Source organism: Typopeltis vanoorti, chromosome 5, assembly GCF_054136105.1.
Source record: "Typopeltis vanoorti isolate ZY-2024b chromosome 5, IOZ_Tvanoo_1.0, whole genome shotgun sequence".
NCBI classification, from domain to species: domain Eukaryota; kingdom Metazoa; phylum Arthropoda; class Arachnida; order Uropygi; family Thelyphonidae; genus Typopeltis; species Typopeltis vanoorti.
The window spans coordinates 97035704-97063194 of NC_143553.1; the positions used below are offsets into that span (position 1 = coordinate 97035704).

Sequence of the window (27491 nt, forward strand, 5' to 3'; positions counted from 1 at the left end):
TAACACTATATATTTATTTTCTGAAATAGTGTGGGTTTAACGGTTGATTTTCTTGAGTTTACGGGATGAAAAATCCGAGATTCCAGGAGAAAAAAGCCATTAGCATATGCAAGTGATCAACTCAGGAGCTGGTCAAAGATAAGCTTAGAAAATGTTTGTCTACTAGGCGACTAGATTTGACCTAGGTCTTCCTTCGAGTGATCAATGCCATGGAGTGCAAATGCCACTTCCACTGAGCTACACAGGCTCTGCTTATTTAAGAAAAAAAAAAAAAAGAAAAGAAAAAATCAACTGATGGATTTGAAAAACGGTGGCAATTCTCAAAAATGTCGGCAATGAATTTAGTTTTATCATTGTCTTCACTCTATTACCAAAAAATCCTCAAATTTTCAGTTAAATAGTTTATATTATTAATATAATTAATATATATATATATTTTATTAATATAAGAAAAAAAAACATAATTTTTGAAAATTGCTGGATTTGAAAAATGGTGCTAATTCTCAAAATGTCGGCAATGTATTTAGTTTTATCACTGTCTTCACTCTATTACCAAAAAAATCTTCAAAATTTCACTTAAACAGCATATCCTTTGCAGCTTTTTTTTCCTATAAATCATCTTGTTGTTATAAGCAACCAGGTCATGCCAGTTTTGATCACAGTAAATTAACTAATTTTGTTATCTCAGTCAAAAAAAAAAAGTGGAAATTCCCACTCACTATTCAGTTTTGAATACAACGTTTCAGTGTGTATAATACAGTGATAAGAAATAAGACTCTTTTGTTTCTTTAAGCCTGGCAACAAGACTGCTGCTTTCATCAATCATGGCTAGAGTCCCATCTATTGTGATGGAAAGTATGCCTTCATTCTAAATTCTTTGAAAGTAAATAATTTTAAGACTTCATTACACTTTATTCCTCCTATTGCACAACCATACAGAGTTATCATCCACAGCTAAAGAAAAGCATTTGCATGCAGATAGTTCAGCAAGTAACCGATAAGCTACATTATTTGCGAGTTCATGACAGCATCATATTGCGGTGTCACTTGATAAAGAATCTTCTGAAACTTTTTATTTCTCTTCCTCTAACATTTCTACCGTTTCTAATATGTATTATTTCACACCCCAACATGGGCACAGAGTAACATTTTGACAACTAGAATCCACAATACTCTTAATGAAGCTTCCATACATATTTCCGGTGATGCAATGTTAGTTGGCCTGCCTGTATGATGCTTTTAGGTTATCTAAATCACTTTTTTTTTGGATTTCAAGTGTGGGGGTAATTTTAGATGACAATCATTAAGACAAGCTCAAAATGTCTTATTAAACACATGGGTAAATTACTATTAAATAGTATGAAGCAAAAGTCATGTATCCATTTGGTTTAAAACTTAGTTTTTGCAGTCTACTTTTCTTCATTTGAGAAAAGACATTTTTGGATAAAAATTAATAAAAACAATTCAAAAAGAATAAAAGAGGTACATCAATAAATTGCATACCTAGCAACAAATGCATAAATAAAATCATTATAATAGATTTTACATGAACTCAGTCATAAAAATACAGTGACAACATCTGACAGGAAAATAAAAGTGCAATTTGTTTTGTTTCATTTATATAAATAATTATTTTTAAAAGCAGCTACCGTGTAAATGGCACAAATTCAGGAATTCTGAAACAAATTTTCATTTTTTAAAGAGCTAACTAGTATTGAAAACCAGTTGGACATTGAATTATAAAATGGCTATATTGTTAACCCATGTAGATACCAGCTCTAAAGAAGCTACTTTCATCATGAAGAGAGGTGTTAAACTCTACTGGTAATATCAATAATTACTACAACTGAGCTGTTCTCAATTTGGCTGCAATTCATACTAAATTCTATGAAAATGAATTCATATTCATCAAACTTATACTAATTTCTTTCTGCATTTTTCATATTCTTCAGATAACTGACAGACCAGTTCAAACAACCTGGCAGTGCAGAAGTGTCTTGAAGGCAATTTGAAAAGCCCTGCTCTATATGTACAGGAAATGAGCTCATCTTAATGGATATCTTTCTCAGTTTCTTCCAATTGCATTATTTTCTCTAAAAATAGTGTATAAATTTACATTCAAACTCAAATTCAATCCTTTGTATGAAATCTGAAAACAAATATGAAACTTTTTTAAAAAAACCACTTGAAGTCTCACAAGTAATTTTAGGATTAAATTAAATTTTCAAACTGGGAAAAATATTCACAATGAGAAAAATTCTAATTTATCCAAACTGAAATTAAAAATAATAATAAATGTCATTCTGTAATAAGAAAAGAATGCTGATTTATATTTAAAAATAAAAGTCAGAGTAAAGCTTAAAAAAAGTGATTGAAATGGAAAAATGAATTTTCTTGCTTTAAATTACTATGAATAACAAACATTATATAGCCAGCAAAATCAGAGAAGTACCTGAAATGTAGGATTTATTTAGAGTTCATCTAAACTATAAAATGAGTGCATACATCAAAATAAAAAGGATATCATATTGTAACTGAAATAAAGTAGTACTGGATGATTACTAAAAATTCAAAATATTATTTTGTTACAAACTTCATTCTATTTGTTGATAGTGACAAAGTATTATCACTGGGTAATATCAATAATTACTACATACAATTAATAATTATATGTACAGATATTCAATATAACAATAACAATGAATGCAAACTTCAGAAACCAATTCTCATTATATTTTAATATGATGAGAGTTTATAACCTAAAATAAATCAAAGATTATAGCATAGTCAAGTTCCACAATATTAATTATAGCACAGAAAACAAAGCTTACAGCATCAGAGAAATCATCATCCAGTTCATCAATAACAATAAAATACTGAGGTAGCTTATGTGCAAGCCAGTCAGGCATTGTAACATTCGATGCATCATCACTGTCAGAATCATCACCATTATCAGACTCATCTATTAACAAATGAAAGCAAATATCAAATTATGCATCATACTTATATTGGAAAAAAAAGTCGCATTAAGCTTAAAAATTGTAAGCCCAAGTTATTCAGAAAAGCAAAATGGACATGCTGTTCCCTCCCTCTCTCTCTCTCTTTCTTCTCACCTATTAAAAACAATTCAGGCAAAGAAAAATTACAGAAATTACACATACACAATTTATAACACAAATAACTCGAATTAAAACATTTAGCAGTTGTTCGAGTTTTGGCTAAATTATTTGGCATAATTTGGTTGTGCCATAATTTTATATTAAAATTATGGCACAACCAAGACTAAAAAAAGTACTGGGCTTCAACACCCATTCACTCCATTACATATATCAGTCATTCTAGTTATTCAGTACTGTTTTTTTATTTATTTATTTTTTTTTTTGCAACATGCTGCATTACGTCTTAAAATTTTAAATGTTAAACTTATTAAATAAAACATATGAAATAATGTTTTAATTCATGTTTTATGATGGTTATAAATATAATAATAAATTTTCACATTTGACATCTGTAGACACCATATGGTCACTCCTGTACCTCAGGGTTTTGGGAGTGAAGTCTTATGATGGTCAAAGAAATAAAATTATGGAATTATTTACAAAGCTGATTATCTGTAGTTCTTTTTCCCTTTAAATTCAAATAACAGCATCATTTTATTATATCATTTCATGACAATTTTGTTTCTTTAGTTTAAAAGAAAACTGTAAGACTCGTTTTCTCTGGCAGTAAAACTTTTCGAGTGAATGCGAGTCAGCTTATCATATGAGGTGGCAGAGTTTACCCCGTTCTGGAAACTTGGGTTTCTTGTCCTGCAGAGAACACAAACTAGCACGAAAAACATACATGATTAACAGACATGAGACAATGGTTTCATAGTCTTATTTATTTTGAAAGTTTATTTTTCACTTGGTTAGAGTATAATAAAATTAGTTTAATCCTTTTTCCAAGTGTGAGCAAATAAAGTTTGCACCTGAAAGTATCTTCAGGACTGGGGTAAGGTGGTACAACACCAGGGCAACTCGTTGCAAAGGTGGAGTAAGATATCAACACTCCTATCTCAGTATCTCCTATAATGCAAAACACATCTCCTTGCGGATATGTCTAATGTTATGCATTAAGGGAAGGGCCACTACCCAGACTAGTTTCGACCTTTATTGAGGTCTCTTCAGTGGGAGCCAGGCCCAAGTGGAGATACCAGGCAGAAGCATTAGCAGGTCATCTCAACCTATAGGAGTTGCCAAATGGTGTGCCACCCTTTTTTAATAAATTACTCTGGATTTAGAGAAAGATGTTGAAAGTTTATTTTTTACTTGGTTAGAGTATAATAAAATTAGTTTAATCCTTTTTCCAAGTGTGAGCAAACAAAGTTTGCACCTGAAAGTATCTTCAGGACTGGGGTAAGGTGGTACAACACCAGGGCAACTCGTTGCAAAGGTGGAGTAAGATATCAACACTCCTATCTCAGTATCTCCTATAATGCAAAACACATCTCCTTGTGGATATGTCTAATGTTATGCATTAAGGGAAGGGCCACTACCCAGACTAGTTTTGATGAAGGTCGAAACTAGTCTGGGTAGTGGCATTATAGGAGATACTGAGATAGGAGTGTTGGTAGCTTACTCCACCTTTGCAACGAGTTGCCCTGGTGTTGTACCACCTTACCCCAGTCCTGAAGATACTTTCAGGTGCAAACTTTGTTTGCTCACACTTGGAAAAAGGATTAAACTAATCTTATTTATTTTGATAATACCATCACCATTACAACAATCTGAAAATTAAAATATAATTAATGACTCAGTTACTATTTAAATTATGCTTAAAGTATGATTACACAGACTCTTTTACAGAACAAAAACATGAGCTGGAGAAATGATTGGCATGTGGTACAGCAGGAGGGAGAAAGAAAGAAATGAAAAAAGCATAAAAGTGCAAGAAACTGGAAGAAAAGAGAAAATATAGTAAGGGAATTCAAAGATAAGAGATAAACTTAATGAGAAAGCAATGAAAGCATATCTCGCAGGTGCAAAATGAGTGAACTGAATGAGTTAATTGTTTTGGCAGGTACAGATGATTTGAAAGATGAGAAATATGCAATGAGAGAGAGAGGATATGAAAGACTTTTTCGAAGGAGCAAAAATGAAGAGAACAAAAGGTAAGACTATGAGTATATTCTCTGGGGCAGAAGACTTATATCTGTTGCTCCAGTATGACAGGAGAGAACTGAGAAGAGCCATGATTGCTAATAAGTCAATGAGAACATTGTTCAAGAGGAATGGTATGCAGTTTTGCACTTGAATAGTTTTGGAGTTAGATGCTTGGAGAAAGGGTTGTTCAGTGAGAGTCTGTAAGTGCAAAATCAGGGAAACTAGAGATATTGGGGGGGGGGGGAGATCAAGCATGCGTCTAACCACCACCGGGACAAATGAGTGGGAGTATAGGAATGACTGTGCAGAAATAGCCGCCCCCTGGAAGAGATGAGTATGAGTGCAGGAATAGTTATGAAGATCTGAGTGCAGTTTCCCAGATTTTGAATCTGAATGGGCAGGTAATGACATTATGTAAGGATAACTATGGGCCCCCAAGGAGATGTTGAAATGCATGTATACAAATGCTCGAAGTATCAGAAATAAAAGAGATGAGTTTGAACATTGGTCAGCTAGACTTGGCAAAACTTATTGGCATTAGTGAGATCTGACTGACAGAGAATGATGTAGTTACAGGGATAGAATATAACAGATATTGTATTTTCAGGGAAGATAGAGGAAACAGGAGAGGTATTATTAATGATAACTGAAGAACTTCAGCTATCATTAATAAATTCATTAATTCAAATGTGAGATGAATTGGAACCAAAACTTCCCAGATATGTAGAATGAACCTCTCTACAATACTATCACTTTTTTTATCTTTCAGTGACTTCACTCCAAAATGCTAATATGGTTGTGCTGCATATTCATCTCATCTTGCATTGGTTGTTGCGCAAAATAATCAGAGCTGCATTCAGGGCTTAGGCTGAAGGTCCTGTTCAAAAAGTATATTACAGTCTCTCATACAAGTCAATATTGTGAATGAGGAATGTAGAAGGTATGGAATTAATCTTAGTTGTGAACTTTACACAGCACATGGAATGTATGGGATCTACAGATGGGTACTCTTGATAGAGTCAATAAAGAGATGGAGAGATATAAAACTGATATCAAGGGAATTAGAGAGCAGATGGAATGGAGCAGATCACTTCAAAAGCTAAGATTGGTAAGCTAGTTGTTCATTCAGGGGGTGACTCAAAGCATCATGGGATAGCTGTGATAATAAAGACAGTTTAGGCAAGGGACCATCTTGGTTATAATCCAGTTAATGACAGGACAATGTCATTAACTATGCAGAGGTTTCTGTGGTTAAGAAATTCAATCAAATTATTTCAGTTTTGTGACCATATTTTTATTAAAAAAGACTGTTTTTTTAAAACTAAACAAGTACTAAAAAACAAACCCGACAAATTTCGTCAGTCGTCAGACTAACATCTTCAGGGGTAAAGATAACTAACAGATTAAAGCACAAACTATAAGAAATTACGAAAAAAACAAGTTCATTTGTTGATATTATGGACATCAAAAAAGTTCGTTAAAAAACCGAATAACAGATCTATACAACCGTCAATACGTGTTAGCTGGAAACAATGCTATTTGGTGTCGTGTTCTGTGGTTCACTTTTTGCTCTCTCCGAGGTCTGAACTGGGTAAATTTTAATAAACGCTGACTAAACTTGATTTAAAATCAAACCTTGATTTTTGTTGCATTGCATAGGAATTTTGATCATATTTGCTGCCTCTTTGAATTTTCTTGTGAAAGAGTTTTTATCAATGTAGGACATTTTTGTTCTGTCCCAGAGTACATCATGACCAGTAGAAGTTGTGTGAAATGCCAAAACCAGACTTATATTCTCTCTCTTTTTTGTACATCCTTTTGATGTTCGCTCATCATGTGGATTTCTCCCGATCTCCCCGTCTGGTCTATGTAGCAGATACCACGGGAACAGTGAATACTGTAAACTCCTGGTTTTTTCATTGGGTGGAGGTTTCAGAAGATGAAGAGATTTTGATATCTTTTCAAGTGGTAGGAAAGTCACTTTTATATTGTACTTATAGAGAAGTTTGGCTAATTTATCTGTGACATTCTTGATATAAGGATGGGTGACTGCATTCTTGAAGTCTTGTTTATTTAAGTTTCTTGTAGATGCTGTATTGAGAATTTTCTTAATTAATTTAGTTTTGAAACCATTCAGTTGTAGGATCTGTGTTAAGTATTGTATTTCTTCTTTCCGCTTTTCTTCTGTACTGGGGATGCTGTATGCTTTATCCCTTAAGGTTTTTATGAGGCCTATTTTTTGCTTGGGGTGGTGGTGTGAGGTAGCATGAAGGAATTTTCCTGTGTTTGTCGGCTTTCTATAAATGGAAAACGATAATCTGTTTTTTATTTCATTCATTTCTACAAGGATGTCTAGGAAAGGAAGTTTTTTTATTTTCTCCTAGTTCCAGAGTAAATTTTATGTTAGAATGTAAGTTATTAAGATAGTCTTTAAATGCAGTCAGTTCTAGTGCTGTTCCTGGCCAAATGATGAAGATGTCGTCCACATCTTCATCATTTGGCTTCATCAAAAGCCAAATTTTTGATTTGATGTGCCAGTTTTGTAGAACATTATTTTCAAAATTTTCCATGTAGAGGTTTCCTAGAACTGGTGGGAGGGGTGAACCCATTGCTAGTCCTTTTTGTTCCCAGAGTTTGTCTTGGTAAAGGAAGAACATGTTTTTTTATGTAATGTTCACATAGCTGTACAATGTCTGGTGGGAAGAGATTTTCTAGGATGTTTACTGTTTCATTTCTTGGAATCTTTGTGAAAAGGCTGACCACATCTAAACTCGCTAATATGTCTGAAAGATCGATGTGTATATCTTACAAGTACAACATAAAAGTGACTTTCCTACCACTTGAAAAGATATCAAAATCTCTTCATCCTCCGAAACCTCCATATCACCCAATGAAAAAACCAGGAGTTTACAATATTCACTGTTCCTGTGGCATCTGCTAAGTAGGCCAGACGGGGAGATCGAGAGAAATCCACATGAGCAAACATCAAAAGGATGTACAAAAAAAGAGAGAACATAAGTCTGGTTTGGCATTTTACACAACTTCTACTGGTCATGATGTACTCTGGGACAGAACAAAAATGCCCTACATTGATAAAAACTGTTTCACAAGAAAATTCAAAGAGGCAGCAAATATGATCAAAATTCTTACGCAATGCAACAAAAATCAAGGTTTGATTTTAAATCAAGTTTGGCCAGCGTTTATCAAAAATTTACCCAGTTCAGACCTCAGACAGAGTGAAAGTGAACCACAGAACACGACATCAAACAGTATTGTTTCCAGCTAACACGTATTAATGGTTGTATAGATCTGTTATTCAGTTTTTTAACGAACTTTTTTCGATGTCCATAATACCAACAAATGAATTTGTTTTTTTTCGTAATTTCTTATAGTTTGTGCTTTAAACTGTTAGTTATCTTTACCCCTGAAGATGTTAGTCTGACGATTAATGAAAGTTGTTGGGTTTGCTTTTTAGTACTTGTTTAATTTTAAAAAACAGTTTTTTTAATAAAAATGTGGCCATAAAACCGAAATAATTCGATTGAATGTCATTAACTGCCATGTGTCGATCGTGGTAGTTTATGCATCCACACAGATAGGCCAGATGAAGAGAGAGGAATTCTACGAAATCTTACAGACTGTTTTGGACTACCTACCAAGAAGAGATGTATTTTATATCTTAGGGGACTGTAATACCTAAGTGGGATAGAGAATGAGAGTTAGGTCTGAATGTGGCATGTTTGGTAAGTTAGTTGTTTATTAGGAGGTGCCTCAAAGCATCATGGAATAGCTGTTGGAATTTGCCCATACTAACAAATTAGTTATTACCAGTACCTGCTTCCAGAAACACCCACAATGGACCTATACTTGGATATCTAATACTGATAGGTCAAGGCATCAGAATGATTACATCCTGGCTCTACAACAGTGGAAGACAAGCATCTCTGATGTGCATACTTGTCCTGGAGTATGCACATACTTGCTGTGGGGCAACCCATCAGCGAGTAATAGCCAAAGTATCCAAAACATTCCAAGTCAGGCCTATCCTACGAGACTAGATGTCAGAGTAATACCTAGAGGGTTCACAAAAGAAATGTCAACTTGATTGGATGATCTTTTGGAGACTAGTGAGGAGAACTCACCTGAATGTTTTGGGAAGAAGTCAAGCTTATAATATAGGATACAGCCAAGAAGTGTCCAGACCCAATTAAAAGAATAAGAAACTCATGTTTATCAGATTCAGTATAGGATCTAATCGAAAGAAGGTGGAAAAACAAAGTGACACAAAGACTGAAGAATATAAAAGATTACACAGAGAAGTCAGAAGAGTCATCAGCAGGAAAAGGAAAAATTTTATACTAATACATGTGAAGAGATACAGTTCCAGATGAGAGCACACAATTATAAAAGGACGTTTCATTTAGTTCACGAGCAAAAGCACAAGTTTAAGCCCAAACTGAATGTCATCAAAGACAGGAATGGAACAGTACTAACAGAAGAACTGGAAATCAAAAGACATGGAAAGAATACTATGAGAAACTGTAGAGCAAAGAGGATAAGGAAAATTTTGATTTGGAACCTCCTCCACTTAGGTATGATGTTGAAAGAGCACTTAAACAGCTTAACAACAATAATGCCCAGGTGCAGATAGAATCCCAGCAGAATTAATTAAGGCCACAGGGGGATGGAGGGATAAAAGTGTTTCATAAATTGATTACAAGAGTATAGAAGACAGAATCATCATCATCTAGAGACTGGAAGAAGTCAGTTTTTATGCATACACAAGAAGGGAGATATGAAGAATTGAAAGAACTATATAACTATTACTTTTATCTCATGCAAGCAAGATTTTCTTAAAGATCATTCTAAATAGGATTGAGGCCAAAGATGAAATAGAGATGCCTGAGGAACAAGCAGGTTTTAGGAAAGGTAAGGGTATCAAAGATCAGATCCTTGCCTTAGACAGATCATAGAAAAGTATAAAGAATTTAGACTCCATATGATAATGTGTTTCATGGACTACTCTGAAGCTATTGACTGTATTCAGCATGTGAAACTATGGAAAGTAATGAAAATAATAGGTTTTCCTCAGCACACTATCAGTTGATAGCTAACTTGTACAGTGAGAAAGAAGCCATGGTAAGAACAAGGATTAACTGATTGGCTTCAGGTTAGAAAGGGAGTTGGGCAAAGGATGCCTATTTCCTCCTCACCTGTTTAGCATCTATGCTGAGGACATCATGCATATAACATTGGATGAGCTTAAGACAGTAATTATTACAATAGGTGGTAGATTGATCAGTAATATGAGGTATGCTATTGATACTGTACTCCTTTGTAATGACAAGGAAGAACTAGGCCAAATCTTTGACAAAGCTAATGAGATCAGTAAGAATAGAGAACTTCAGTTCAATCCTAGCAAGACAAAGATTATGGTTCTCAAAGGAAATATAGACAGGGAAGCTCCTCATAAACAAGCGTACCTTAATGGAGGAAGAATTGAGTACCTGGGGATCCATTATTAATGTGAAGAATTGCTGTTCAGAAGATGACAGAAGATTAGGAATGGCTAGAACAACAGGTAGAGACTTGTCTAAAATCTGAAAGGATGGATCTATCTCTACACGAACAAAGTTGAGGATTTTGGATGCAGCAGGTTTTTCAGTGATTTATGGATGTGAGACTTAGAACTAAAAGAAGTCTGATAGGAAAAGAATAGCTGCTTTTGAGATGTGGTATTACATACACATTATATGATATCCTCGACAGCCATCATATACTGAAAGGTGGGCAAATGGATGGGTGCTAGAAAGGATTGGTAGAACTTTAAGACTCCTTAAGGATACTGACAGAAGAAAGTTGAAAAAAATTGGACCCACTGAAAGGATGGAAGGAGGACTTTTCAAAACACTAATAGAAGGTAAAGTTCCTGTAAAATGAGGAAGGAGTAGACTATCGTGATGTGTCTGATCTTCAGAGTTGAAGCCTCCAGAAAAGCAACACAACCACCTGGCGAGGAGTGGTGTGGCATCATCAAGCATCCGATGATGTCCAGTGAACAGATGGAAGAACTTCAACCAACAAAAATAGAAGTTAAGGAAGATTGTAGATCTGGGGGAAAAAGCACATTTCAGGCTGTTTGGTATGAGATACAGGTCAATAAGATAAAATATACTGTTGGTTGCTGCAATAAACCTGGAGGGCCCAGAAGAGGATATCGATTACGTGCATTGGCAGATAAGTATAATGAGTACAGGATGAGCAGCTATTATGGGAGACTTCAACTATAGTGATATAGACATATAGTGATTGCAAGGAGGAAAGGGCACTGACAGCTGGGTTAGAAACTGATGAAACACTTTGTTAAAAAAGACTTGATCAAAGACTGGAGACATCTAATATATGAGAGTTCTGTGAAAGATTAGTGGAATAAACAGATGACATCAATGGCAGTATCACATTAAGATGAGGACATTTTGAAAGAACTTACCATCAATATTCTGGAATGTATTAGTAAAGCTAATTTCAGGTGGTATATTCACTTAAACAGAATGGAAGAGGAAAAGATTAGCAAAACAAGTGCTATTTGAGGAAGACCAAGGTGCAGATGGAGATACAGTAAAAAGCAGCTTAAAAGACAGAAATATAAGATCTGATAATAGTGCAATCCTGACAGATAACAGATTAATTTGGAGAAAAACTGTTGATCAGAAGTTAGCAATGGTGTAACTTTTCCATGTAGTACTATCATAATTATCTTGTACATCCCCTAAGTGTACATATAAGGAATTGGATGATGAACTGAAGATACTCAATATAATGAAAAATATCAAGAGAATGCATGCATTTGAATGAGGAATGATGTAGGCATCTAGAGAGATTGCTGTTCTCTGATCAAGTCAGTGTGTCAATGCAGGGAAACTAGAATTACCAGGGTGGATGGTAGCAGGTGTGGCCTCTTGTGGGAATAGGTGCTTGGGAGAAGAAGGAATAGGAGGGTGGTCTGAAAAGTTCTCAGCCTAATGAAAAAAAAACGAATTTATAATTTCAAATTATTTTTATTTTTCAATATAATCTCCCTTAAAGCTAATACATTTATTCTAATGCCATTATCCCGTCCCTGTAGTGTTATCAGTAAGATATGCAAAATACCCCTCTACACCTGCAATCACCTCTTGATTCAAAAAAAAAAAAAAAAAAAAAAAAAAAAAAAAAAAAAAAAAACCCGCTGACCACCGAGGAAGAGTTTTAGTTTTGGGAAGAGATAGAAGTCAGAGAGAGAGCCAAATCTGGGGAATACAGTGGATGTTCCAACAATTTATAGTGCAGATCCCTTAATTTTCCCATTGCCAAAATACCTTTGTGGGCAGGTGCATTGTCCTGATGAAAGATGATTTTTTTTTTTCTTCTGCAAACGGGTCTTTTCTCATGAATTTTTTCGTCCAGTCTGGTTAAATGATTGGAATAATATTCTCCGGTTATTGTTTTACTCTTTTCAAGATAATTAATAAACAAAATGCCTTTAACATCCCAAAACATGGATGCCATGACCTTTCCTGCTGATAGAACTGACTCTGTCTTCTTCTTTGGCACTGAACAACCAGCTTCTGTCCACTATTTTGACTGCTGTTTGGATCCTGGTGTGTAATGGTGAATACAAGTCTCATCCATAGTAATAAATGGATGAGACTTGTATTCACACAAAATCAGTTTCATTCTTGTTAAAATGCTCCAAGCACTGTTCAGAGATTTGCATGTGAGTGCGTTTTTGATCTGATGTGAGCAAGCGCGGCACCCATCATGCACAAAGCTTTTTCATTTGCAATTGCCTATAGTCTCAGCAATTTCATGCACTTTGACTCGCTGGTCATCCAATCCCATATCATGCACTTGATCAATAATTTCTGGTGTTGTTACACTTTTTGGACGTCCTTCATGTGGATCATCTTTAAGGCTGGTACAGCCATATTTAAACTTGGCAGCCCATTTCTTAATTGCCGAAAACAAAGGAAGAGCGCCCATAAACTTTTATGAACTTCGAATGAATTTCTTTTGACATTAAACCTTCTTTTACAAACAATTTTATAACCGCACAATACTCAATTTTATCAATTTCAAGGGATACAAACAACACTTTTGATTCAGACAGTTGTATAAAACTAACTACTTGATAGAATGACTTGCAATTACACATGGATGCGTATGACAAATGTACCAACTTAGGAAAAAAGAAATCTTGTGAATAGTGTTACCATCTATAGTTGAGGCCAAGAACTTTTCAGACCACCCTTGTACATCAGGTAACATTGAGTCCAGTAAAGTCTGGAGGAGATAATGATAAGTATAGAAACAGTGACGTTTATGCTGTATACTAATGCCAGTAGTATCCGGAATAAAGGAGATGAATTGGTGGTGCTGATAGCATCACCGTTGTTGCTATCAGCAACAACCTCCACAGATGCTGATAGCAACCTGTGGAAGTTGCTACTATTGGGATCTCTGAGACATAGTTGATGGAAGATGTTATAATAACAGGAATAGAAGTAGCAGGGTACAGCATTTTTTGACAGGATGGGAAAACACAGTGGTGGAGTACTGCTTATGATAAGTGATGACTTATGTCCTCTAAGAGTGGAGGCTTGGAGGGCAGTGACATTAATGGTTTCGAAAGCTTATGATGTGAGGCAGAGGTGGACAAGACAGGATATTTAGTGGGGGGGGGGGCATTGCTACAAGCCAAGGAGCACAGAGGATGAGGAGCATGAGATGTCTAGGCAGTTGTGCTTGGTAAGTGCAAGAAGAATGATTGTTATGGGAGATTTTAACTACAGCAGTATAAATTGGGAAGAGGAACATGCATGTAGTAATAAAAGAATGGAATTTCTAGAATTCTTGAGGGACAAATGTCTCTCTAATTTTCATTCTTTTAGTGTCTTCAGAATTTTTACAGCAAACATTAAAGAGCACTAAATCACTTAATGTACCATTAACAAAACATTAATTTCCAAACTATTACAATGAACTGTCCATGTAGTTGGATCACATATCAATTTGAACTGATATGAGTATTGATTATGCATGCATTTTTAAATATTGTCTAGTGTAACTGAAGTCTTTAAGATCACACCTTTTGATAAAGCCTATCCACAGATTCTAAAGCCTCATTCCCTGGTTATGATTAAGTGTAACATGTCACTGAAATGATCTCCAATAACTCCTTGAATGTCCTCTCATAATAATATTATGATCCATTCAGAATGCAGATGATATGCCAATTCATGTCATGTCCTTCTGTTAGCAGTTGCTATGAGGTAACTATACACAAAAATTCAATTCAATGAGAAACTGGTGTTTGGTTGAGAGTATGCAAAGTGATTTTAAATGCTCTTTGATATGCAATCTTTTACACAAACAGTCCTGAAGATGCCAAAAATTTAAAAAATAAATAATAATGTAAGTTATGGTACAACTTTATAACTACACAAATATACTTCACACATAACAAACAAAGGCAAAAATTAACACATTTCAAAAAGAATATAAAGTACTTACTCTGCTCTGGAAGGAGATAATTTCCAAGAGCAAGCAAAATAATTTGAAATGATACAAAATAAGTTACAAATTAACATAAAAAAAATGTCTAGAATAGGCAAGCCAAAACATCTCTAGGTGCAATGTGAAATGAATGATATTGCAAAATGATTTTTAATTTGTTTCCAATCATTTTCATACTCATTTATATATAGTAGGCCTTTGTTTCACTGACCAACAAAAATTTTCCATATGAATATATGAAATGCTAGATCACAGAAGTGAGGTGACTGTGATGCATATCCTTCAAATGAGGTTGCTCGTGACTGAGATCACAGTACACAACTGAGAATAAATGAATCAACATGATTCATTATTTATCCAATGACTGAGTTTTAGGTCACAAAATGGGAAGGATGAATGGATGCTAGGATGGATATGAATTTGGTGATTTGCATTAGAGAGTGGCTGATGGACAAGATATCCAAGAGTGGTTTTTGGAGGAGTTAGAGTCCATGAGAAGGCAAGTGACCAGTGGTGTTCCACAGGGCTCAGTACTTGGTCATTTGTTGTTTAATTTGTATATCAATGATGATGTTTAATTTGTATATCAAGAAACATTCAGTTGTTTGCTGACGATGTTAAACTGGGAAGAGTAATGATAAATGAAGGTGTTGCAGAGATCCTGCAGGAAGACTTAAACAACTAGCAATATGAGCAAGGTAAATGGCTACCAGTTTAAAATGGTCAAGTATAAGGTTATGCATTTTTGGAAGAGATCAGAAGCTGTGTACTATATTCATGGAACTGAACTGCAGGAAACTGATGAGGGCCAGGGACTTAGGTGTGATTGTGGACAGGGAGTTGAAGTTTAGAGGGCATATTGAACAGGTAACCAAAAAAGCACATCAGATCATGTGGTTGTTGAAGAACACATTAACAAACAGGGATAGGGAGATTACTGTTCCCCTATATAAGGCCACATCTGGACTACTGCACACAGATCTGGACTCCTGAATTCCATGGGGATGAAGAAGTTGCAGAGAGGATCCAGACATGAGTGAGACAAAGATTGGTAGGTCTGTGGAATGCTCCATATGAAAATAAATTGATGGTGTGTAGGCTTCAAAAATTAGCTGACAGGCAAAAGAGGAGATATGATAGAAGCATTTAAGTTATTAAAGAGATTTTGCAGGATTGATACTGAAGACTTTTGTGGAAGCTGTGTAATAGTATGGTTAGCAAGGATGTTAGGACTAGACTTCACCCACAAATGAGTTTAAGGAGATGTATGATAGGTATTGTGTGAATGATGGATCTCCAATAATGAGTCGTCCAACTATATGGTGATACCTGAATAATAACAATAAAATATTGCATACATATTTGCATTAAAAAAATAAAAAAAAAAAACTCCTCCACACCTCTGAAGTGATCCAGGTATAGTGACTTGCAGTGATGGTCTCTTTCTTTTCTTCTTCTTTTTTTAAAGCCCACAGTTAACATTAACTGTAATTTGTCTTGCTCTTCATTTATTGTCAATTTACTTTAAAATTATTTACAGTTAGTACATATTTTGTACCCTCAAAAATGCCCAGAAAGAGGAAAGCATAACATTAGAAGAGAGGCATGAAATTTTCAGGAATACAGAATGAAACTAATGTAATTTCCTCCATCGATTTCAGTTGTCCCATTCTATGATAAGCACCATCTTAAAGAACATACAAAAATTAACATTATATTACATAGTTCAAAATATTACCAGCAATGTAACCCCAATTCATGACACTAAGCCTATGGGATATCAGGGTTTGATTTATGACAGATTGTTTAGCAATGGTTTTTCAGGAACCAATTAGATCGTAAACACAAGGGGGAGATCTACTGTGTGCATGTAGATCATAATTTAGAGTTGGTTTCCAACAGTACAATTTAGCAATGGCTATTCCTTTGTAACCTAAAATGATGGTGTTCACCTACATTTTGCTGAACAATTAACCTCTTAATAAATTTAGTTTAATCCTTTATCCAAGTGTAAGCAAACAAAGTTTGCGCCTGAAGTATCTTCAGGACTGAGCAACTCGTAGTAAAGGTGGATCAAGCTCTCATTACTCCTTGTCTCAGTATCTCCCATAATGCAAAGCACATCTCCTACCGAGACCAGTTTCGCCCTTTATTGAGGTCTTGTCAGTGGGAGCCAGACACAGAAGTGGTGATACTAAGGCAGAAGCAATGGAGAGGTCATATTGACTTATACGAGTTGCCAAAAGGTGTACCACCTTATTATTAAATTACTCTGGATTTAGAGAAAGATGTTGGAAGTTTATTTTCCTCTTGGTTAGACTATAATAAATTTAGTTTAATCCTTTATCCAAGTGTAAGCAAACAAAGTTTGCACCTAAAGTATTTTAAGGACTGAGGCAACTCGTAGTAAAGGTGGACCAAGCTACCAAGACCTCAATAAAGGTCGAAACCAGTCTGGGTAGTGGCCCTTCCCTTAATGCGTAGCATTATACATGTCTGCAAGGAGATGTGCTTTGCATTATGGGAGATACTGAGACAAGGAGTGATGAGAGCTTGGTCCACCTTTACTACGAGTTGCCTCAGTCCTGAAATACTTCAGGCACAAACTTTGTTTGCTTACACTTGGATAAAGGATTAAACTAAATTTATTATAGTCTAACCAAGTGGAAAATAAACTTCCAACAATTAATCTCTTACTACACAGGAAGTTCTGTTTGTTCACAAAAGAGACTTCTCAGATGATTCTGATCTCGTTCCTTACAGACCGTCTTAGGCCCATAGCTAACACCTCTTAGACAAGCAATGCAGGTTATTTTTCCACTGATTAAACACCAGGGATATCTTACTTCTTGAGAAATCAGTCAGCTGTGCTGTTTTCAAAGTCATGGCTCCAGTCATACAGGCATCCACAATAAGCTCTTTATCAAACTCTGAAAGATCCTTTATTTTTCTCATTATGATTACTGCTATTAACAATTACTAACCAGTAGCATTCTTAAACAGTTGTCTAAAACAGAAGTCGGCACCTGGCAGCCGGCATGTAGCCCAAACATGCATTTTTGGTGGCCCATAAAAGGTTGACCATACTTACATGGCATGTGGCCCATATGTTAAATTATTTAAATAATACATTTCATAATATGAATAATAAATTAAAAATAATTTTATACCTAGACTTCGTGATATTGCCATTCAAAATGGCTCGAGTCAACCCTATAAGTCATCATGAGTGGGGATAACAAAGGCGACTTCATCCGACGACAACTGAGATTTTGGCGCACTTTTGCATCGCATTCCCTGGTCCGTCTTTTAAAATTCAATAACATCAACTATTATTTTGGATATATATTTATTAAAAATAATTTCAAAAATGGGTTCAAGAAAACATAAAATTGCAGATGAAGGAAGAAGGTTTAACGATGAATGGAAGAGCAAGTACATCGTTATTCAAAATGGGGGTAAGCCCTTTTGTGTTCTCTGTTATGAAAGAATATGATATCAGACGTCATTACAAGAATGTCGTACTTTATCTCGTAACCTCGTACTTTAAATATTTGTGTTTTTTTAAGATTGATAATAAAAATTGATAACTTAAGTATTTTTTCACTCACTATATTCTCTTAAACGCTTGCAGCTCGATTATTAAAAATAAAAGTTCAATGTGGCCCACGAGTCTGAAAAGGTTGTGTGACCAAGTAATTTGCATATACACTGTGTAAGTGGCATTTACATACATCTGCATAAAGGTTTCTAATTCAGTGTCCTGGTATGTGTATTAGTTTGAGATTATGTCCAGAAATTAGAGGTAAAATATTAGTAATTTTAACATTTGACAGAATAAATGCTTAAATTGTCTTTTACACAAAATGTGTTTTATCTAATTAGCAAATTAAATAATAAACAAAGACAGCTTTACTGCTTATTCACATTTTAATCTAATATAACACATGCAAACAGAGTTTCTACAGTAAAGTTGCAAAGATCGCAATTTCCCTTCAGATTGAATGATCGTGTTTTGAATCTCCTTCAGGATTCATCTCATGAAACATAAAATAACCAGAGAACAAACACATTTTTCATGCAATTCCACCATAAAAAGTTTTGAAAACCCAGAGTACATTTGTACTACGGACAGGTTAAGGATTTTTTTTTATTTTATTAATTGTATATGATATAATATATTTGTATTTATTTTTTTACACAGTCCAGAAATCCTACCCTAGAAACCAAATATTAAAATCTTTCCAAGCCACTTCAGGCATCCAATAAGTGGAGCAGTGGTCTCACACTGAGATGAAATTTTATTATTATCATTTTGTGACATCTCCAAGGAGTCCAAAGACTCATTGAGAGAGGGCACCTACTTTACAACTCTCCGTCTCCATCATCTACACCAGTGATGGCAAACCTATGACACATGTGTCAGCACTGACACACTCGAGGGTTTCAGGTGACACACCTTGGATGTTGAAAAATATTGGTATTCTGAAGAAAAAACTGTGATAAATCATGTAAGATCGCTCTCAGTTAAGGCGAAGGTAGGTTTGTTCATTGAAAGAACTTTCTACCAGTAGTCAGCAACAGAAAAGTCATTAAATGTAATGTAAGTTTGCAATTTCAGTTTATTAAATTAATTATAATATGAATTGATAGATTTTATATCAATGTCCTATTAAATAAATAGCCTAATATGATATGTATAAGTCACCATCTATGATTATGTACTTACATTTATAATGCACGTATGCAAGTGGCACATCAACAACGTCAATATTTAAAAATAAAAAAAAAAGTTTGACACACGAGGGTAAAAAGGTTCGTCATCACTGATCTACACCAACACTAGTATTTTTTTGTCTGTAAATTGCAAGTGTCCTAAAGGCTGATTTGTTTGCATGCAAGATGAAAAACCAGAGTTTCAGGGAGAAAAAACCACTACTACCTCCATATGAGATCGGCTAACTCACCTTCAATTGAAAAAACTCTCAAGAAGCGAACTCAGGCCTTTTCCAATCAAAGGGTGCAACATACCATCATTCTTCCAATTGCGCTACAGAGGCACTTTATTTATTTCCCACCTGGGGGAAATTACAAATACCCAAGGAAGGAATCAAACCCACAACCTGTTGGCAGGAGAGTGAATATGCTAGCCAATCAGCCAATGAGGCTAGCAAATTAACAAACATAATGCACTGGCCCAATAGCCTTAGTTGCTTTCAGACTGCTTCAGAAAGAGAAGGTGGGGGGGGAGTAAAAAAAGTGAATATAAAAATTTTATATCAAAATTCTGCTTATGACATTTTAGCTTCCTTAGTAAAAAAAAAAAAAAAGAGAGAATAGAAATAATTTATTACATATGAGCATATGTTTATCTTACAAGTTATACAAGACATTAACTGAAAAGTGTAAGTTAAAAAAATTATAATAATAATTAAAAAATTAAAAAATAATAATATTTAGTTGCTGCTTTTCCATATTAGATTAACAATAGCAATTAATAATAATGAACCACTCACCCACTACATCTTCATCATTAACATCTTCTAGGCCTTGTAAAGTTTCACCATCCTTGTTGCTGCTCTGTGTTTTCTTTTTTTCTGGTGGTGGTCGAAAATGAAGAAGCACTGGGCCAATCCCACTATGAAATTAAATAACAATTGCTTAAGATATTCGCCTGGTTATGAAATTCTGACATTCTTCACAGATTACTGTGAAACAAACCAGAGCACAGATAATAAGTGATTCAAATATCATTATCCATTATCAGCCAGTTGCTTCCCCACCCATCCTTTCAGGATGAAAATTAATTGAGCTATTTGGATAAGAGACACTATGCTAATTCAAACAAAGACTGTGTACTTGTTCTGTTATATCTAGGATAAGGAACTGATGGAAGCATTTACAGACTACCAATGTTCCTAATGGAATATGGGAAAGAAATGCTTTGAAAAAGTTTCATGTCTGATCTCTTGAGCAGAGTTTTTGGACTATGTAAAAAATAAATAAAAATACAAAAAATATATATAAAATTGATAAATATAGAAAAAAAAATCCTTAGCACCTACAGTAGAAATGTACTATAGGTTTATAACCTTTCATTGGTGGGAGTTCCATTAAAAAAAAGGAGTTTTTTGTTGGAGATTTTAAAGGCAGGCCTGTGTTTTGATAGCATTGAAACTAACAAGGTTGCCGAATTCCCACTGAAGAGTGATTTGGAAATCAGAATTCATGACAGTAGAGGTTGTTGTTCTGGCAGTATTGTGGTGATTGGTATAGAACATGGTTTGTCAAATTAGAAAGAGGAGTACAGTGTGCTGATATCAACAAAACTATATATTGGGTTGAGAATCAACTGGAGAAGTTCCCTAATATAAGGAAGAGAGTGAGTGAGAGAATAGAGGCGTGTGGAACCGCAGCATTAGTAGCATGATTTGAAAATTATTCTATTTAATTTTTGATGCTGTAATGATTTCTGTTTGAACATATGCAATATTCAACACTGCATATGTTACTTAAGTAGATCTCCAGCAATCTTCCAGTTTGTCTTCCCTATATATGACATGCTGGAAGATAACTAGAAGGCTTCATTGTTCTTCACATATCATATTTCTTCTTTGGAAACAATAATAAGTGTTTTCCATAGTCAAAAACTGTTTCACATAAAGAAAACAGCACATTTTATAAAAAAGTCTAGAAGATTTATGTTACCATCTGTTACTATTTATTTAATTTCAACGAACTTACTGATCACCTCATCATGTTACTATTTACAGCAATTGCACTTTCAACCTTTCCTTTCTTACTTTATTAAATTACCATAACAATGGCAGATAACCACATGGAAAACTATTACAAAAACTGGAGCAAATGGGAATTGATATAAGGCTAGTGCCATGAATAAGGAGATGGCTGATGGAAGGACACCAGAGAGTAATTTATAGTGGAGTGGAGTACCTCAGGGTTTGGTGCTAGAGCCATTACTCTTTAATTTGTATATCAATGACATAAGGAAAGATTTAAGAGGGGATATTCAGTTGTTTTTGCTGATGATGCAAAACTAGAGAGAGCAATAGCTGATAAAGGTGATGTAGGTATCCTGCAGGATGATTTAAATAAATTGGAATTGTGGGCAAGGATAATGATTATCAATTTAATGTTGCAAAATGTAAGGTTACGCACTTCGGATTGAAAAGGTTGCATATGGTGTATCATACTGATGGTATTGGTTTGCAGGAAATTGATAAGACTAGGGACTTGGGGATAGTGGTGGACAAAGAGTTAAAGTTCAGAAGGTATATTGCAAAAGTGTAAAATAGCTCAATGAATTTCTTGGATGTTGAAAAACAAGCTAACAAGTAAATATAAGGAAATTCTTCTTCTTTATAATGCTATGATTCAGCCACATCTTAACTACTCACACAGATTTGATCGCCTGGGTTTCTTGGGAAGCAGAAGGTAGTCAAAAAGATTCAGAGCAGAGTGATCAAGATGGTGACAGGAGTGTTGGAATACTCCCTACAAGAATAGGTTGAAGGTCTATGGATTACAAAGTTCAGTTGATAGGTGGAAAAGAAGGGACATGATAGAAACTTTTAAATATTAAAGAGGTTTTATAAAATTAATGCAAGTGAAATTTTTCAATATATGACAAATAATCAGAGAACTAAGGGCCATCTGTGGAAGATGTGTAAGAGTGCGGTTAGTAGGGGTGTGCAGAGCAGATTTTTCGCGTGAAAGTGAATGGAATGAATTGATAGAATTGGTTGCGAGTTCCCTGATGATAAATGGATTCAAGGAGAGGTATGATAGGATTTATGTGTATGATGATTGGTTAGTCTACTGCAGTGAGTCTTCAGACTCCATGGAGACAGTAAATAATAATAATTCAATCTGGGATATATACATTTGCTCACAGAAAATCATTTTAATTAATTTTAGTTCAGAAAATGTTATTTCATTGAATGTGAGCATTGTATTAGATCAGATACTGTCAATCAGATAAATAAAGTTGTACAAATAATGCAACAGATTACATTTAACAAAAAAAAAAAAAATTATATTATTGTTTTCATTCTTATTTTACCTAAGCATGAACAAACATAACTTTCCGAGTGAAATATATTTACTACTAGGCCAGAATGTAGATGTGATTAACTTTATATTAAAGTCATCCTAGTATTCAATAATGTGCAGTACACTCCCTCCTTGGAAGTGTATAATGCCATGCATTATAGAAAGGGTTTTGAATTATCAGTGGAAGCTTAGATCCATAGAGACATCAAAAACTAACTCAATGGTAGACATCATCCAATTCCTGACATTTACCCTCAAGGGGTGTACAGGATATGATAATGCTACATGAAAAATTTACATCATTACTAATTTCCTATCTACAATTTTCCTCCAAATCAATCTATTATCTGTCAAGGCTTCAACATTGTCAGATCTTATATTTCTATCTTCTAAGGCACTTTTTATTGTATCAATCCACCTATATCTTGAGCTTCCTCTGGGTCTTTCTCTGCCAACCTGGCAGAGAACACTTGTTTTGCTAATCTTTCCTCTCCCATTCTGTTTAAGTGACCATACGACCTGAGATTAGCTTTGCTAACACATTCCTGGACGCTAACAATGTCGAGTTCTTTCTAATATATCCTTGTTTTTAATGTGATATTGCCATTAATGCCATCTGTTCATGTCCCTAATCTCTCTCTCTCAGGACTCTCATATCTGCAGTCTCTAGTCTTTGGTCAAGTGTTTTACTTCTAACCCAGCTCTCATATCCATAAGTTAAAATTGGTTTGAATACTGTCCTGTATATACAGCTAATTTAGTGTTTTGACTAATTTCTCCCTTATTCCATATAAATTAATTCAGTTGACTTCCTACCATATGAACTTTGTTGATCGTGTTGTTTATATTCCATATTTAATTTACCATCTTCACTAAAAATTGTGCCTAAGTAGCTGAAATACTTGGGCACAATTTTTAGTGAAGAGTTCTATAGGTTCTCCATTCACAATGCAGTTGATATTTTCATTGTCTTTGTCTTGTTGAGCTTCATAACATATCTATTACAACAGTTATTCAATTTAGTCAAGGAATCTTGCAGACTTGTAGCAGATTTATTTAGAAGTATAACATCATTCACATAAAGCAAAGAGCTGACATTAACATCTTCAATTTTTATATTAGATTTAATACCACTTTCCTTCATAATGTGATACATATAGATAATGAATAACAGACGGGATAATGTACATCCTTGTCTGACACCAGATTTAATATTAAACCATCTTCCTGTACTTCTTTCAATTCTAACTGCTGACTTACAACTCGAATAAAGACTAAGTATTGCTTGATATAATACCCCACTGACACCATGTCATATTTCTGTCAAAAGCAAAATGGTATATCACTGTATTATTATAATACTTTGGCTTGCAGAGAGTTATTTCCAGTCCATTATAATATGTGGTATACATTTTTTGTTACTAAACATGACATAAAGTTGTCTGCTTCTATATACAAATAGTTGTGAGATATTGCATTCACAAACTTATGTCTGTTCATGCTTCAGTAAAATAAGTGAAAAGAAGAATGTAATTTCCTGTCAAGTATAATTTCCTTTCCTTCTCAGAAAAAAAATTTGCTCTAATTCAATAACAATTTATATCTGGTCATTATAACTTCTAAAAGTATTTTTGATATCTGAACATTTCTTCCTTCCAAATTCTTTCCTCATATTCCTCCAGTTTGCTATAATGAAAATAATTCCTCAGAGATTAGATGGCATTGATGGTAATAGTGTCGTAGTTAAAGAATTAAGTAGTAGTGGAGAGGATGAGGTCTATTTAGCAAAGTAGAGTAGTGTGTCATCCCACGATGAGTCCTTGGACTCCCTGGAGGTGTCACGTAATAATAATAAAAATTACTGCTAATAAATATATAATACTATTTTTCAGGTTCTTTTGTATGATCAAAATTATTTTCTGATAATACAATGCTAAGCAGAGGAAAAAATAAAGAAAAATTTCTTGCTGTTCTTAGCATTCAAAATTGAAATTATGCATTACTTGCACTGTGTGTGCAACTGCTATTGGGGGTTAGATGCCCACGATCAATGGGCAGCTAATCTGAAGGATCATCATCATCATCAAATTCCTGCCATGTACCCTCAAGGGGCATACAGGATATGATAGTACTACATGAAAAAAATTACATCATTACTAACTTCCTATCGACAACTTTCCTCCAAATCAGTCTATTACATGTCAAGACTCAAACGTTATCAGATCTTATATTTCTATCGTCTAAGGCACTTTGTACCGTATCAATCCACCTATATATTGGTCTTCCTCTGGGTCATTTTGCTGCCAACCTGGCAGAGAACACTTGCTTTGCTATTTGCTAATCTTTCCTCGCCCATTCTGTTTAAGTGACCATATCACCTGAGATTAACTCTGCTAACGCATTTCTGGATGCTGACAATATCAAGTTCTTTTCTAATATCCTCGTTTTTAATATGATATTGCCATTGATGCCATCTGTTCACGCCTATAATCTTTCTCAGGACTCTCATATCTGTGGTCTCTAGTCTTTGGTCAAATGTTGTACTTCTGACACAGCTCTCAGATCCATAAGTTAAAACAGGTTTGAACACTATCTTGTATACAGCTAATTTAGTGTTCGACTAATTTCTCTCTTATTCCATATGAATTTATTCAATTGACTTCCAACCATACCAGCTTTGCTGATTCTGTTGTCTATTTCTATATTTCATTTACCATCTTCAGTAAAAATCGTCCTAAGTAGCTGAAATGTTTTACTTGTTCCACAGGTTCTCCATTCAAAACAGAGTTCACATTTTCAATGATTCTGCCTATTTTCATTGTTTTTGTCTTTTTATTGTTGACCTTCATACCATATCTATTACAACAGCTATTCAGTTTCGTCAGAGAATCTTGCAGACTTGTAGCGGATTTATTTAGAAGTATAACATCGTCCGCATAAAGCAGAGAGCTGACATTAACATCTCCTATCTTGATATCATGTTTAATAACACTTTAATTCATAATGTGATCCATATAGAAAATGAATAACAGAGGGGATAATGTACATCCTTGTCTCACACCAGATTTAAAATTAAACCATCTTCCTGTACTTCCTTCAATTCTAACTGCTGACTTACAACTCAAATAAAGACTAAGTATTGCTTGATATAATGCCCCATTGACACCATATAACAGTAGCGTATTGAATAGCTTCTCTCTTGGCACCTTGTCATATGCCTTTTCCAAATCGACAAAACTTAAATACAGATCTCTGTTATATTCCCATGCTTTCTCGACTATTTGTCATAAAGTAAAGATCTGATCCTGACAGCCTCTATTTGGCCTGAATCCAGCATGTTCTTCACCAAGCTTTTCTTCCACAATTCTTCTCAACCGTTTCTCAAGTATACATGCCAACACTTTCCAGCATGTTCTTCACCAAGCTTTTCTTCCACAATTCTTCTCAACAGTTTCTCAAGTATACTTGCATAGATCTTGCCAGGAACACTCAGTAGGGAAATACCTCTGAATTCTCACATTCAGTTTTATTTCCCTTTTTATATATGGGTACTATGAGAGCTCTACTCCAATCATCGGGAATTCGTCCCTCTGTCCAGGCTTTCTGAACTATGCTGTGCAGCCACTGTAAGACTCTTATACCACCATACTTCAGCATTTCTGGTCGAATATCGTCTACTCCTGCTGCCTTTCCACATTTCAAGCCTTTGATGGCTTTTTCTACTTCAAGTATGAATATGTATTCCTGACTGCATGCCTGGTGAGTGTGTTTTACCACCGTGCTGACATCACTGCTTGTTTCATTTAGCAGTTTTTCAAAGCAATTACTCCATACTTCAAGGATATCTTTTTCTCCCGTTTTCATGTCACCTTTATCATCTCTAACTCCTTTTACAGCACTCTTTCCTCTATTCCTAAGCTTTTTCAACAACCTCCAGAATAATTTGCACCTTCTTGATATTTATTTTCTATATTCTTGCCAAAGTCCTCCCATGACTTTTGTTTAGCTAGTTTTTCACAGTGTTTAGCATTCTTGCATTTGTCTCTATATCCTCTAAGAGCACAAGCTGACTTAATTTGACAGGAACTTTTGATATGCTTTCTTCTTTTCCTTCACTGCCTCTTTAACTTCCTGTGTCCACCAGGGAGTTCTGATTTTTTTATCCTTGCAGACAACCTCACCACATGCCTCTCTGGCAGAATGAATCAATGTTTTCTTCAGAGTTTGACACTGAATCTCCAAGATTTGATTCCTGTTCTCAAACTCTTTCATTTTTCCTTCAATAATCTTTGTGTATTTTAGTCTACAGTTCACATCTGAGAGCTGCTCAACTTTTATTCGCTTTAAAACTTTCTTACATGTTATTCTTTTCAATATGAAATTCAATTTTATCCTGTTCAAGACAAAATAGTGATCACTTCCAATTTCAAATCCTCTGTACACTCTGGTGTCCTGTACCAGGGAGAAAACATCACTATCAACAATAACATAGTTAATGAAACTATTCTTATTCCTTGCCTCTTCTCTCCATGTGAATTTGTACACATTTTTATGTTGGAACATGGTGTTAATAATAACCAGTCCATGTCCTGAGCAGAAATCCAACAGATATTTGCCATTATTATTAGCTTTGCTCTTTTCTCCAAATTTTCCCAAAATATTTTTTTATGTCTCACAACCATTTCCTACTCTGCTATTTCGATCCCCAACAAGGACCAA

General features: G+C 34.8%; 1 protein-coding gene across 1 annotated transcript in view; it reads right to left on the reverse strand.

Moving 5' to 3' along the window:
- LOC150106676 (piRNA biogenesis protein EXD1-like) overlaps nucleotides 1-27491 on the reverse strand; it is a 187764-nt gene that overhangs the window by 116934 nt on the left and 43339 nt on the right. The window contains exons 4-5 of the mRNA XM_090392627.1: nucleotides 20216-20337; nucleotides 2832-2962 (exon numbers count right to left, since the gene is read on the reverse strand). Of these exons, the coding sequence (XP_090248753.1) occupies nucleotides 2832-2962; nucleotides 20216-20337 (253 nt within the window). The remainder of the gene's footprint in view (nucleotides 1-2831; nucleotides 2963-20215; nucleotides 20338-27491) is intronic.